The 12984-nt window shown below is 38.5% G+C and overlaps 2 protein-coding genes across 2 annotated transcripts; one reads left to right on the top strand and one right to left on the bottom strand.

Moving 5' to 3' along the window:
- The first annotated feature begins 331 nt into the window (after nt 1–331).
- Nucleotides 332–5551, top strand: LOC148414824 (ras-related protein Rab-8A-like). Its single transcript, XM_088430004.1, has 8 exons — nt 332–503; nt 907–967; nt 1127–1187; nt 2531–2608; nt 3108–3197; nt 3518–3583; nt 3688–3738; nt 4687–5551. Exons 1-8 carry the CDS (start codon nt 380–382, stop codon nt 4774–4776), a joined length of 621 nt encoding a protein of 206 aa, XP_088286130.1. The 5' UTR covers nt 332–379; the 3' UTR covers nt 4777–5551.
- A 1610-nt stretch (nt 5552–7161) lies between these two features.
- On the bottom strand, nt 7162–12670 carry cib3 (calcium and integrin binding family member 3). The gene is made up of 6 exons (XM_088430006.1): nt 12599–12670; nt 10963–10997; nt 10756–10867; nt 9529–9676; nt 8581–8776; nt 7162–8045 (listed from the first exon to the last, which is right to left on the bottom strand). The coding sequence occupies exons 1-6, from the start codon at nt 12647–12649 to the stop codon at nt 8024–8026; spliced, it is 564 nt and encodes a 187-aa protein (XP_088286132.1). The 5' UTR covers nt 12650–12670; the 3' UTR covers nt 7162–8023.
- Nucleotides 12671–12984: the final 314 nt, after the last annotated feature.

Here is a 12984-nt window from a genome sequence, read left to right as displayed (position 1 = left end):
CCGTACAGTAAATTGAAAAGAAACCATGTTTTATTCAGCTACTCTGTGAAGTACAATATTAAAAGGGATCTCTTGTAAGCAGTTTATACATTTAAAAAAAATGGGCATCGTGCATACTTGACATTTCTGATGTTGTGCTTCAAAAATAATACAGTAACATGAATAAACAAATTGAATCGAAGTACAAGATGTGAATAAATGAGCTTTTACCAGCTTTTTGTGCTGGATGAGTTGGTTCAAAAACGTCGTCGTCCAACGGCCGATAAGCTGCAGTTATCCTCCAAGCCATATAGACGTCGCTGTTGTATTTCTTGGATACCATCAACGACGAATCAGTGCTTTGCCGGGCGCGCCACTTCCGTGCTCAATATCAACAACTATGGCGAAGACATACGACTATTTGTTTAAACTGCTATTAATTGGCGACTCGGGTGTTGGAAAGACGTGCGTCCTGTTCAGGTTCTCCGAGGACGCCTTCAATTCTACGTTCATATCGACCATAGGTACATATAAAGTCCGTATGAGCCGTCATATTTGAATAGTGCGCTCACCGGTTTTGTCTATTTGCTGGGTGCTAGTTGTGCCGCGGTAATCTAACTGAAAATCGTTTTAACTGTCACTAGGGTGCCGTATGAGGCTATTTCTTTGGAGCTTCGTTAATAAAAAACATTTTTGGTTCTTAGCCACTAGCTGTCGTCTGCTACCGTTGAAATTGCATTGTGTGCAGTGAGCTACGATAGCTCTCAACGCTAACCAAATGTCACACACTGAATGTTTTAGTCGCCTCGTATTCCTGATACGTTTGACATTTCTAAACAGTTAATAATAACACTAGTTTTTGATTGTCATAAGTCAGCGAGCGAGCGAGCTAGCTGCTATGACTGACGAGTACTATTGTCGTTGTAGGCATAGATTTCAAGATAAGAACAATTGAGCTCGACGGTAAGAAGATCAAGTTGCAGATATGGTAAGTTGAGTCTCATGATACTCACGCTGCTTCACGCAGTTTTGTCGAGAATAATCGGTGTCAGTTCCTGCCTTCGATCGTAGATGTTTACAACGTCATTCCACACGCTCTATTCACCCTCAAAATGTTTTCAAAATGTTGATGTCACCCCCCTTCCAGGGATACAGCCGGGCAGGAGCGCTTCCGAACAATCACGACAGCTTATTACAGAGGAGCCATGGTCAGTACGTGTCCAAGTGGGAGATATTATGGATGATGTGTTGATTCACTGCTTCCAGTGAAACTATGACATTAATGAATTAAGAGAAAAAGCCCTTACGCAACTTGTGGAAATCATGAGCAACTGACACTTTTTTTTTGGTCATTCTCTGTATACATAGTTTAAAGTGGCGCTTTGCAAACCCCTTAGTGTTGAATGCAAATGATGCCACATTTGCTCATTAACTATAATCTCTGAACTGTAATACTCCTCTACACAAGGGCCCGTTGTTGAGGCTCTTAGTTTATGCCTCAAATGTATTTCTTTATAACCTGGGCCATTGTCTCATTATACCTGAGGCAGTGTAAAAATAGAAGTAACTCATCCCTGCATTTCTTTTACTTTCTGTTGTTAATTGGCAAACAACTCTAGTTGCATTATTCTATGTGCACTTTCTATCTTTGAAATACAATGTCTTCAAAACACTACCTCTAAATGTGAACAACTTAGTAATATCAAACCAGACATCCATCCTATGTAGTGGCCATCATGTTTTCTGCGAGAAAGCAGACAATAACTTCACCTGCACCGACATTGCACTCACTGGTCTGGATCTTCAGCAGGTGGTCCATTTTCACAGCCGAAATGTAGAGAGCGCAAGTAGATGTCTTTGGTGACATTTTCACTGTAAATACCTGCCGCTTATAAACTTGAACCCAGTGTAGATCTTTCTCAGGATTCCAACCGAACTTTGTAAATATCCCTTTTTATGATCACAGTCACTGATTGTGAGGCACTTCAGCATATACCAAAGCACCAGTGTTTAGTTGCATAATACGGCCGTTTAGAATATGTTTAATGAAATAGTGAGTCGATTTATCAACTTTATTACTTCGCCATACTAGTGATGTGACAATCGTGAATGAACTGAGTCTTTTGAATGATTTCTTTTAGTGAAGGGCTTCTGATTAATTGAACTGCTCCCTTTAAAGAGTCATAAGTCCCATCACTTCTCCATACTATAAATTCACGATTTGTATGCTCCGATATTATTGTGCCATATAACATGAATACCTGTATGTTTGCAAGATTTCCAACTAGCAACAATAGGGATGCTCAGACTCCTGATCAAATTTGGTACTTAGCCCGAATCATCTGATTTTGATTATCAGCTGATACTGAATCCCCCTGATCCAATTGTTTGGCACTGCATTAAGAAAAATAAAATCAATAAGTACCGTTTGTACCTTAAGCTATTATGGACACTCAGAAACTATTTTAAATTGTAAAAAAGTCATCTGAATTTTAAGTATAAGGAGTTTTTGTTGTTCAGCCGCTTTAACCTTTGGCACCTTTCAATACAGGGAATCATGCTCGTCTATGACATCACCAATGAAAAGTCTTTTGAAAATATCAAGAACTGGATAAGGAACATAGAGGAGGTATTTAGTCTTACAACTGCTCCTGTGTTTTGAATGGCACATACTTTTGTTACTTGGGTCTCAGTAAAGTAATGATTGATGTTCTGACACACATACATTTTTTTTCATCATTACATTTGGAATTTAATCTTAAAATTTTATTACGTGAAGGTCCTGAAGGCCTTCTCACTCACCCGTTATTTTTTTTTTCTTGATTAATTTAGTTTGTAATTCTGTGCTATTCCAACATTATCTGAAGAAAACAAACCTATTTTTAAAATGTTCTTCTATGTGTAAACTTAATATGTGCTACAGTTGTTGCTAAGACTTGTGGTAAAATAACCCCCCCCCCCCCCCCCCCTCCCTAAATTTGGTATTGTAATCTTTCAATCATTTTTTTGACTTCTGAGATCTACTTGTGTAGAGTACCTCACCAAATATGGAGTTTATTACAGTGTGCCTTATTTGTGTAAAGTATGACTTTATAGCCATAAGAATTTTGTCCTTGCTCTTTTTCCAGCATGCGTCATCTGACGTTGAGAAGATGGTTCTTGGCAATAAATGTGACATTAATGACAAGCGACAGGTGTCCAAAGATCGGGGCGAAAAGGTAAAAACCTGAACAAATATACTGTGGTGTTTTACCTTGAGATGTGAGTGACCCGACTTGCAAGATTTGACCCATCATTGGCCCATTTTTTTTGGTTTGGCCTGCGAAAGCGAACCTGAGTTGCAATTATAATTAAGTGCCAAATCCAAACATTTTATAGGGGGAAAAAAATATGTTTTGAGTTACGAGTGTGATCATGGAACAAATTAAACGTGTACCTCGAGGCAGTTGTGTCTTTTTTTTAAATTTTAAATAATGGTATTTATTTTGGAGGAATACCTCAAACACTATCGATCTGTATTCCCCATATTTCCTTGCAGCTTGCTTTGGAGTACGGCATTAAGTTCATGGAAACAAGTGCGAAGTCCAACATCAATGTGGAGAGCGTAGGTTCCAAACAGCTGTGACAAGAATAGTATAATTGTATATACAATAAATACTACATATGTGTATGTACTGCTTATAATTGTGATGGCATGTCTACTTGCAGGCCTTTTTGACACTCGCCAGGGACATCAAATCCAAAATGGACACCAAAATGGTAAGAAGAATCTTTACAATACTTGGAATGACTGTTTTTCAGTTTGGTTTTCATGACGGTCTCTTGGGTTTTTACCCAACTCTGGCTTTTTCATGTTTTTGATGTGTGATATCAAAGGAAAAGCCTACAAAAAACCCTTGGAGGTTAAAATATTGCATAGATTGTCAAAACATGACGACTTATGCTTGCAAACGGGAGATTGAGAGGTACACCCTATAGGTCTCAAATATAGCCCATGTCGGGGTCATTTACTGCCATCCAAAATTGGAAACTTGGTCAAATTTGGACCTAGAGAAAACCTGATGTTTTATCATGCATTTCTCCCAATTTTTGCATTAATCCTTTCAATGGCAATTCGCACGTCGACCAAACTGGAGCCCGTTGCCAAAATAAAACACTAGGACAGGAAAGCAAAGTTCACGATGCAACTTTCGTTTTATTTTGAATCATTTTATTTTACACACCACCAGCACACGCGCAGACCTTCTCATCTACACATGCATGGTTCAGACTCCACATTAGACTGAGCGTGGAAGTGTTATTGCAATAGATCAGGTTGGAGCTGGCGTAGTGACGTGAAGGATTATAATACCATGACCATCAATGCTGGTTCGTCTATGGTGTTTAGCATACTGTGTTCGCATTAAGCTCGTAGACTTTCCTGAAGCACGGTATGTGATTATTTCTGTTTTTAGTTTGGCAATGTCAACCCTCCATACAGCAGGTTTGAAATGAATCGAGTTCAGACACAATCTCCCATTCGAATCTCAGTCAAAACAAGTGAAACTAAAAAATCAAGGCACCGCTGTTTAAGTTGGTTGAGGGTTAATGAAGATATGATCCAGATGGCGTATTGAACAAAATCTGGTCCGAATTTTGACAGAGGTCTCTTGCCATTTTTGAGGAAATTCTATGTGTCGATGTGATTATACGCATATGTTGCCTCAGGAGGGAAACACACCTCAGGGGAGCAGCCAAGGAGTGAAGATTCTGGAGCCACGTAAAAAGAGCAGCTTCTTCCACTGCAGCCTCGTTTGAGGACCACTGAGGCCTTTTTGGTTTTGTTTTTTTGTTTTGTTTTTTTTTTTTACAGAAGAACCCGCTTGAGCCCAAATGAGACTTTTGCTTGCTCGGAAGCACCTCCTTTCGTTTCCTCTTTTTCATCGCAGTCTGCACAAAAAGTATAACTGCTTCTTCTGAGTGCTTCCAGCTGGACAATCGTCGTTTACAGGAGATCTCTGAGGATTCGGACGTCGCTCAGAGGAGGACAAGATATCGCACAAATAACAGGCTTGTACTGCTGTTTTGTTTTTGTTTTTTTATTCGTCGACTGCTCGCCAGAGTGGTAGTGTTATTTCTTCTGGATTATTGTTTTTGTTTTTTATAAATACATTTCCAGCCAGAAACTGACAAGCTTGAACCTCAGCTGAACGGTGTCATTTAACAGTTAAATATAAAGCAAGTTTTCGTGCATTTAAGGCACAATAAGTTGGACATTTGGGTACAAAGCACCCATGTTATGGTAATTTTAGTGGAAAAGTACTTTAGATGGCATTGTTAGGAGCCGTTGTTTTGTAAAACAAAGCCAGTTACACGTAGTAATGTGAAATTTGGTTAATACGTCATGAGTGGGACCACAAAAATGTCACGATATATACCGATACGTGAAAAGACACCGCTTGTGTGCAATGTTATTTCAAGGATGCTAATTTAGGGTGATTTTGCTGAAATTTTCGTTCCCTGGCAAAGTTTTGAGAATTCATCCGATTGAGCCACTTTAACATACCAAATAAAAATGTGAAGTTTTTGTTCACCATTTCTGTCATAAATTAAACCACAAAAAAAGACTCAAGGCTCAAAGCCTGGAAATACACAGAAAGTCAGTCATATTGCTTTATAACAGTCATATTTCAGGTCCTTTTATACGTTTAGTTGCATCCCCTTGTATTTATTTAATTTTTGGGATAAAATCCTCTTTCCCAAGCTATTGTGTGCTATAAGTTTGTCTCCCGCCTCTGGTTGCATCCCCTTGGGAGTGTTTTGGAAAATCAACCCCCAAATTATTGTTATATTTTTAAAATGACTATAGATTTTCAGAGCAAAACAAATCTGCCAAAAATAGGAGCAAACAATTACATGACAAAAACAAAACCAAAAAAACAACATATCCCACCCTCTAAGGCTCAAAGAAGGAAAAAAAATACAACAAAGGGCAGATGTAGACAGTAAGTAGCACCAACAGTCATAAAACTTGAGCTAAGGTCATGATGTGATAACATAAAACAGATCAGCAAAAGAACAACATAGCAAAAAACCAAATTCTGCAAGCAGCCATCTCAGGATAATTTTTGGCAGAATTTATGATTGGTAGAATATCCTTTCAACTTTGAAAATTCAGCCCACAAAAGCTACTTTCACTTAGACAAACCAACCAAATTGTGTTGCTTTCATGAATAGATCCACAAAATAAAGTTTCAACAAATCCTGATCACAGTCATTCTTCAAACTAACATATAAACAAAAAACTTGTTTTAGAGATTTTGTCAACATTGCCACCGAATTTGAACCGTGGCTGTTGAACAGACGGTGGAGATTAAGGCTAGGGTCACACTGCAGGGCTTAATGCTCAACACCGATTGCACTTAGTAATTTTCCTTCATAAATGCAGTAAATTCCTAGTTTTTAGGTGAAAATATGTCCAGCTCTATAAATGTTCTAACTTAATGACATCTGATGTGATACAATGTCAAGCTAAAATGACATTTCTGGCAGTTTGAACAAGCTAAGCCCAACCTCTGCACTTCCTTTCTTCAGATTTCCTCGCACTTCCATCCATGGACATTTATGGTGTCTTAGGTGTCCTAATATTTTTTAGAATAGATATGACGTCTAGTACAGTATTCGACTGACAAGCTCATCCTGATTTCTGCCTTTTTTTTCTACAGTATTATTAGTTTGGAAAAAAAAAAAAATATTCATAGGCGAAAGAACTGTTCTTGCCATATAAATAATCACAGTCAGGTTTTATCAGTATTTTAAAGAAGCACTTATTAGGTGCTTAAATGTAATCCTTCACGGTAGCTCTGCATTATTATTGTTATCTTTTTTATTTTTGTTCATGTTGGAAGCCATTTACACATTTCTTGCTGTCAAGCTTCTCTTTTTATTTTCCTGTCCATTTTGTTTTTCGACATATCAACTGGTTTCCAATACACGTCATCTCACTTCATCCCTGCACTTTTTATCCTGCACCTCAAATTGGGTGTTCATTCATCTTTGGATCTGGGTGTGACTATGCATTGTGAATCTTGGACCTGTGTGTTAGCAGGTGCGCTTCTTTTTTGTCCACATTGATGTTGAGCCCAAATAAAGGGGTGCACTGTTTGAATATATACAGGAAAAAAAGTCGATGCAATCTAATCATTTGGGGGGGATTTGTTAGTGATACTTTTCTTCCTTCTCTTGTATCACTTTCCCTTTAATTTGCACTTGTAAACTTTCAACCTTAGTAGAACATTTTTAGGTTGTTGTTTTTGACAAAATAGGGGTGTTACAGCCACATTGAGAAAAAAAAATCAGATTAATTAATCAGGAAGTGATTCATTTATGGGTTGGCAGTTCTGCATTATTGTCATCAGATGGGTTTTTAGTAGGATGCAACATTAAAAATGTGTGAAGGTTAAAAAAATCTAAATTAGCATGTGAATGATCTTTTTCTTTTCTGTGCGGCCTTATAACACTCCTTGGGTTATGTCTCTGCTCTTCCAGTTTTGTTCTCGTACTTGACACAATTGTGTTGTTTCCCTTATAAACCACACACTCTGCGTTAACAGGCAAAATATGACTTTTTTTTTTTCATTTAGAGTTTGCATTTTTACAGTCATATTTTCTCATACAGTTCATACATTGTGAAGTACATGACATAGTGAATATTCTATTGAGAGATCTTATTGTACTGTACTTTCTACTTCCAGTGTGAAGATGTGTATCTGCAGTTTGTAGAGGTCTACTTTATTTGGATGAATTAAAAAAAAAAAAAAGCCAAGCAAACATTGTTTTTTTTTTATCTCCTTCTTGGCTGACAGTCAATGGAAAGTCAGTAAAGACAGTTTGTGTTCTTGCCATGGACCTCGACCTTTTCATACCTAGGCCCACGTAATCTGTCCGAGAATATTCAGGCCCATCTTTCTTTTAAAGTCAGGTGGAACTCTCGCACTCTCGTAGATTAAAATTCAAGACAAATTTGACCAGTGCTCAGTAGAGATATGAGGACTCCTTACTTTCATTATATTCTTATGTGGAAGGTACTGTGGATAAAAAATGGAAAAAAAAGGGCAAAATCACAGAGGGAATAAATAATAAATATTGACTGATTTCTGAAAGAATTTCCCCCTTTTTCTTGGCAGGTCTTTTTTTTTTATATATAAGAATAATTAAGACCTAATTAAATGGTTGTACGAAAAAATGAGCAGTTTGGCCAACTACGGTCAGTAAAACAAGATAGAGCCACTGCAATGATGTCTACATATATGTATAAATAGATCAGCTCCTCCAGAAGATAAAGAATATATGACTTTACTGAGATAGTGAATGTCATGAATCAATGGTTAAAATATTTATACATTTCTCATTATGTGTTAGAATTACTTTTAAACTAGTGGATTGAGGCTAAAATATGTAAACATTTAATCCCCTTTTTTATGTTTCACGGTCAACTTCCTCTGGGAGTGGAATCATACAGTCAAAAACCTCTTTTTTTTTCCCCCAAAAAAATGATTTGCCAAACTGCTGCTATTTTGAAGATGAGTTTACTGTGAATTGTAATTTTTGGGCCAGACCTACCTGAGGAAGTCTGGTGCCCGGACGATCATGTGCTGGAAGTCCTCCAGCGACAGCCGTCCGTCGTTGTCCATATCGGCCTCGTCCAGTACCTTCTCGCACACCATGCGCACCTCATCCTCCGTCAGCTCGTTGCGTGTCAGTTTGTTGAGTGTCTTCTCCAGGTCTGACTTGCAAATGAAGTCATCGTTGTTGAAATCTCCCCCCACAAAAAAAATGGGGTCACAAAAGTAGTACAGGTCAACATCTGTTGCGCTGTATGAAAGGGTCACGTGGCAGAATAGTGCACCAGCAGTCAGCCATATTTCCATATTTGGAATTGACGTAACAACCTACCAAATAAATAGGCTACATATGAAGACTTTAGCGCCTTTCGATGTTATAATGTGTTGCATGCGGCACACTGCTAAGTGCAGTGCGAAAAGGTCTTTATAGTTCTCAAACTTGGTTCCGCTGGATTTTGTTTGAAGTTATGCGCATGGTATCAGCCCCCATTAAATTGAAACACATTACGGTTTTTGAAATGTGAGTGGTTTGAATTAAAGGCACAAAGTGTAAGATTTAGACAGTTTTTCATTATGGACAGCAGGAGGTGCTGCATTTGCCATTGTCCGTCGCCATTGTCTGTCTTCAGCGTTATCTGTTGACAACTTCATAAAAGAAAATCCATGTGGTTTAATTTTCTTTTTTAATAAATTTAAGTGCTATTTTTTGTCTGGTGTGGCTTGAAAGGAAGAAAAATTGCAAGGAAAATAGCGACGCAAACCTAAAACAGAAAAAAATATGGTCATAAGTGAAAATCTGTACTATCAAGAAACAGCAATAACTGAACTGCCATGTTGCTAGGGAAAACTGAATAACATTTTCAGAAATGGACAACTCAAAATAATCCCGATATTTTTTAATTTCACAAATCCCTATAGGAACAAAATGTTCCCCTTTAGATTTTACCGTAAATCTTAAAGGCGTAGTAGGCCTTGAGGTCCCGCGGTGCCATCTCGCTCAAAACCGAGAACATATCCAGGAAGTCGTCCAGCGTCATGTTTCCTTGGCCGTCCTCGGAGAAAACCTCGGCAATCCTCTGACGGAAAGGGTTGTCCTAGAGTGAGAGACAAAGCAAAGCTGCTGCTTTGCAACATTACTTTGTCGGGATTGTTGTGTGTCTCTCAACGCTGTACAGTATTGTTCTGTGTTTGGGATGTTGTGAGGTGTTCATTTTTCCAAAGTGTCGGACAATGCATCATTGTTGTGAAACTGTTCATTTGTTACGTTCGGACATTTTACGTCATTTATTTATTTATTTATTTATTTATTTATTTATTTATTTATTTATTTATTTATTTATTTATTTACTTATTTATTTATAATAGCTCGGCAAAAGAGCGCGAAAAAAAACCGACTGGGAGAATTGGCCTTGTGATTAAGCATTTTGTGTCTGCTATAATAAATACAAAATGAAACATATTCCTTTAAGGTGAGCCTTCTTTCCGCGGAGTGTCTTCAAACGTTTCCTGAGATGTATGTGGAAGCTGCAATTTGTACAAGAGGACGCCATCTACAGGACTTCATTAAAAAAAATGAAAGGTTACTCATTTATTCTTAATTGGGATGTTTTAAGGTTTCAATGACTATAAATAAAATATTTTTCTTCCATCACACTTGTTTTTATAGTATTGTTAAAAAGTATAAATATATATATTATGTATCCTTCTCTTACTTGATCTAGTCCACTTTTGTTTACTTGATTTGGGGGTTTCACACAGTTGAAGAAAACACTATTCTGGGTGTCTGTCTCTACCAATAGGATGCACAAAAAAGCCTCAAACACCCATCCAAAAAATTAATAAATCAGCCATTTTGGTTGAATCTGACGATTTTGGCAAATCTGGATGAATGTTCTCAATAACCCGTATAATCAGTTAGTTGAAGCATGATTGTAATTTTGAGAATTTCCCGGGGGGAAAAAAGTGGCTTGAGAAGCTTTTTTCACTCTACGTTCGAGACTTAACAGGCTTTACCATTTGCTAACATTAACAATTGTGTGGCAGCCGCATTCTTCGAGTTTTGAAAGGAGTCGGGTGACAGACGTTCTTTCCAAAGAATTCTGTGGATGAATTGCTCATCAATTATGGAAGCAGACGGAGGGACGGCGGGGTTGCAGCGAGTGCGTCTCGCTACCTTCAGCTCGGGCATGCTGCCAATCAGCTCATATGGTAGCTTCACATCTGGCTGCTCCGTGTAGTCGAGGGGAACGAGTTGCGGCGCCAGATCGTGATAGCGGTGGAAGAGTCTGAAAATCGTAGCAAACACCGCATTCATGTTTCTCTCTTGTTTTCAAGAGAAATGAACATTATGATTGAGAATAGCAGCCAGCCTTTTACTCACCTGAGAATTTCTTTCCTTGTAAAGTATGTACAATCCTGGAAAAAATATTAGCAAGTCATTAGAAATTTTCAAGTCCCATATTTAGACTTGATGATATAGCATGGGGTTGACCGAGGACAAATCATTATGTGATTCTTTCGTATTGGCATCCCCAGTAAGAGTGGCAATTTTGGCCAAAGTATAGGTGCACTAGAGATGTTTCATTCCATCTTGGCTCCCTTGTTTCCTTGCTTTCTTCCTTCCATTTTTTACTTCCTTCCTTCCTTGCATCCTTGCTTTCTTCCTTCCATTTTTTACTTCCTTCCTTCCTTGCATCCTTGCTTTGTTCCTTTTCCTCCTTTTCTTCCTTAGATGTTTCCTCGCTTGCTTCCTTCCTTGTGTCCATGTTTCATTTTGTTCTCCCTTGCCTCTTAGCTGAATTGTTTTCCTCCTTGTATCGGTGCTTGGCTGATTTTTGCCTTTGTTGTTTCTTTGTGTGCTTCCTTCCTTGCTTCTTAAATTTATTGTTTACTTCCTGTCTCTTTTCCTTCCTGCATTCCTCGATTCCTTCCTTTTTTCCCTATTTCTCTGCTTTCTTGCTTCAGTGGTTCCTTTCTTCCCTTGTTTTTTTTTTTAATTCCTTGTGTACTTCCTTCCTTGCTTCTTAGCTTCATTGCTTCCTTCCTTCTTGTATCAATGCTTGGTTGTTTTCTTACTTGTTGACCTACGTCTTCATTTCCTTGCTTCCTTGTTTTCTTGTGTGAGTCCTTCCATGCTTCTTAATTTCATTGTTTGTTTCCTTTCATTCTTCCTGGCATCATTTATTCCTTCCTTGTTTCTTTGCTTTCTTACTTCAGTGTTTCTTTCTCTCCTTCTTTACTTTATTGATTCCTTGCGTGCTTCTTTCCATCCATCCATCCATCCATCCATCCATCCATCCATTAATTTTCTGGAGCATTTATCCTAACAAGGGTTGCAGGCTTGCTGGCGCCTTTCTCAGCTTGCTTCTTAATTTCATTGTTTCCTTTATTTCTTCCTCCCTTGATTCCTTCCTGGTTTCCTTTCTTGTTTCTTTCTTTTCTTGCTTCAGCGTTTCCTTCCTTGCTTTATTGATTCCTTGTGTGCGTCCTTCCTTGCGTCCTTACTTACTTGTTACATTCTTATTTGCTTCCTTGTATTATTTGTTCCCTGTTTTCTCCCGAAGTTTTTTTCTCCCTTTCTTAAAATCAAGCCAAAAACGACATTGTTTTTGTTTGTTTGTTTGATTTTTCCCCTCTCATTTCCACATCATTTGGATTGATTCAAACTATTCAAACTTCAAACCAATCATCAAACTCCGACCACTCAATTGTTTACATTTCTTGAACAATTCAAACATTCCACCTATGAAATTTCCAGTGTTATTCCATATTTTTAAAAATTCAGTACCTCAGTCAAATTCTCCAGAAATGGTATTACCTAGTTTATTTTTGATCATTAACTTGCCGCACTTTACACAGACACAGGAACAATTTTGGTGAGACTAGTATAGCCATAACTCTATATATGTATTCTAAATTCTTGAATGAAAGAAAAAAGTTCTTTATTAAAAAACAAAATATGATAAAACTGAAGTTAAAACTATGTTTTACAGAATAAGCGCATCGTCTACACCAACCTGGTAGGCGTCCAGTTGCCTTGCTGTAAAGACGGTCTGCTTATTCCCCATGTTGGCACACGCGGTCGCCTGGCCTAGGTTCCATCGTTGTTCTCATAGGGCACCTGGTGGGCACTGACAGATATGAAATAGTGGGACAAAAGAGCGCCAGGGCCGGTGGGAGGCGAGGCGGTGTGGTGGGGCAGATCAGGTGTCGGGCCGCTGCGAGGCCCCCATTTAGCCGCCCTTAATAACATGGTTTCTCCTCCGTTGTGACTGGCAGCCCCTTTTGAAAGGGAACAAGGGCTGTCGTCCAGCATCGTGCCAAAAGCTATCAAACGCTCCCTTGGTGCCACTCCAGGGCCGACGCCTCCACCAGCGCTCGGGTTACGCTCCACTCAGACGCC

The sequence above is a fragment of the Hippichthys cyanospilos genome, chromosome 12, assembly GCF_059441005.1.
Source record: "Hippichthys cyanospilos isolate Australia breed blue-spotted pipefish chromosome 12, RoL_Hcya_1.0, whole genome shotgun sequence".
In the NCBI taxonomy this organism is placed as follows: domain Eukaryota; kingdom Metazoa; phylum Chordata; class Actinopteri; order Syngnathiformes; family Syngnathidae; genus Hippichthys; species Hippichthys cyanospilos.
Note: the sequence above shows the minus strand (reverse complement) of the source record. Positions and strands in the feature narration are given on the sequence as shown.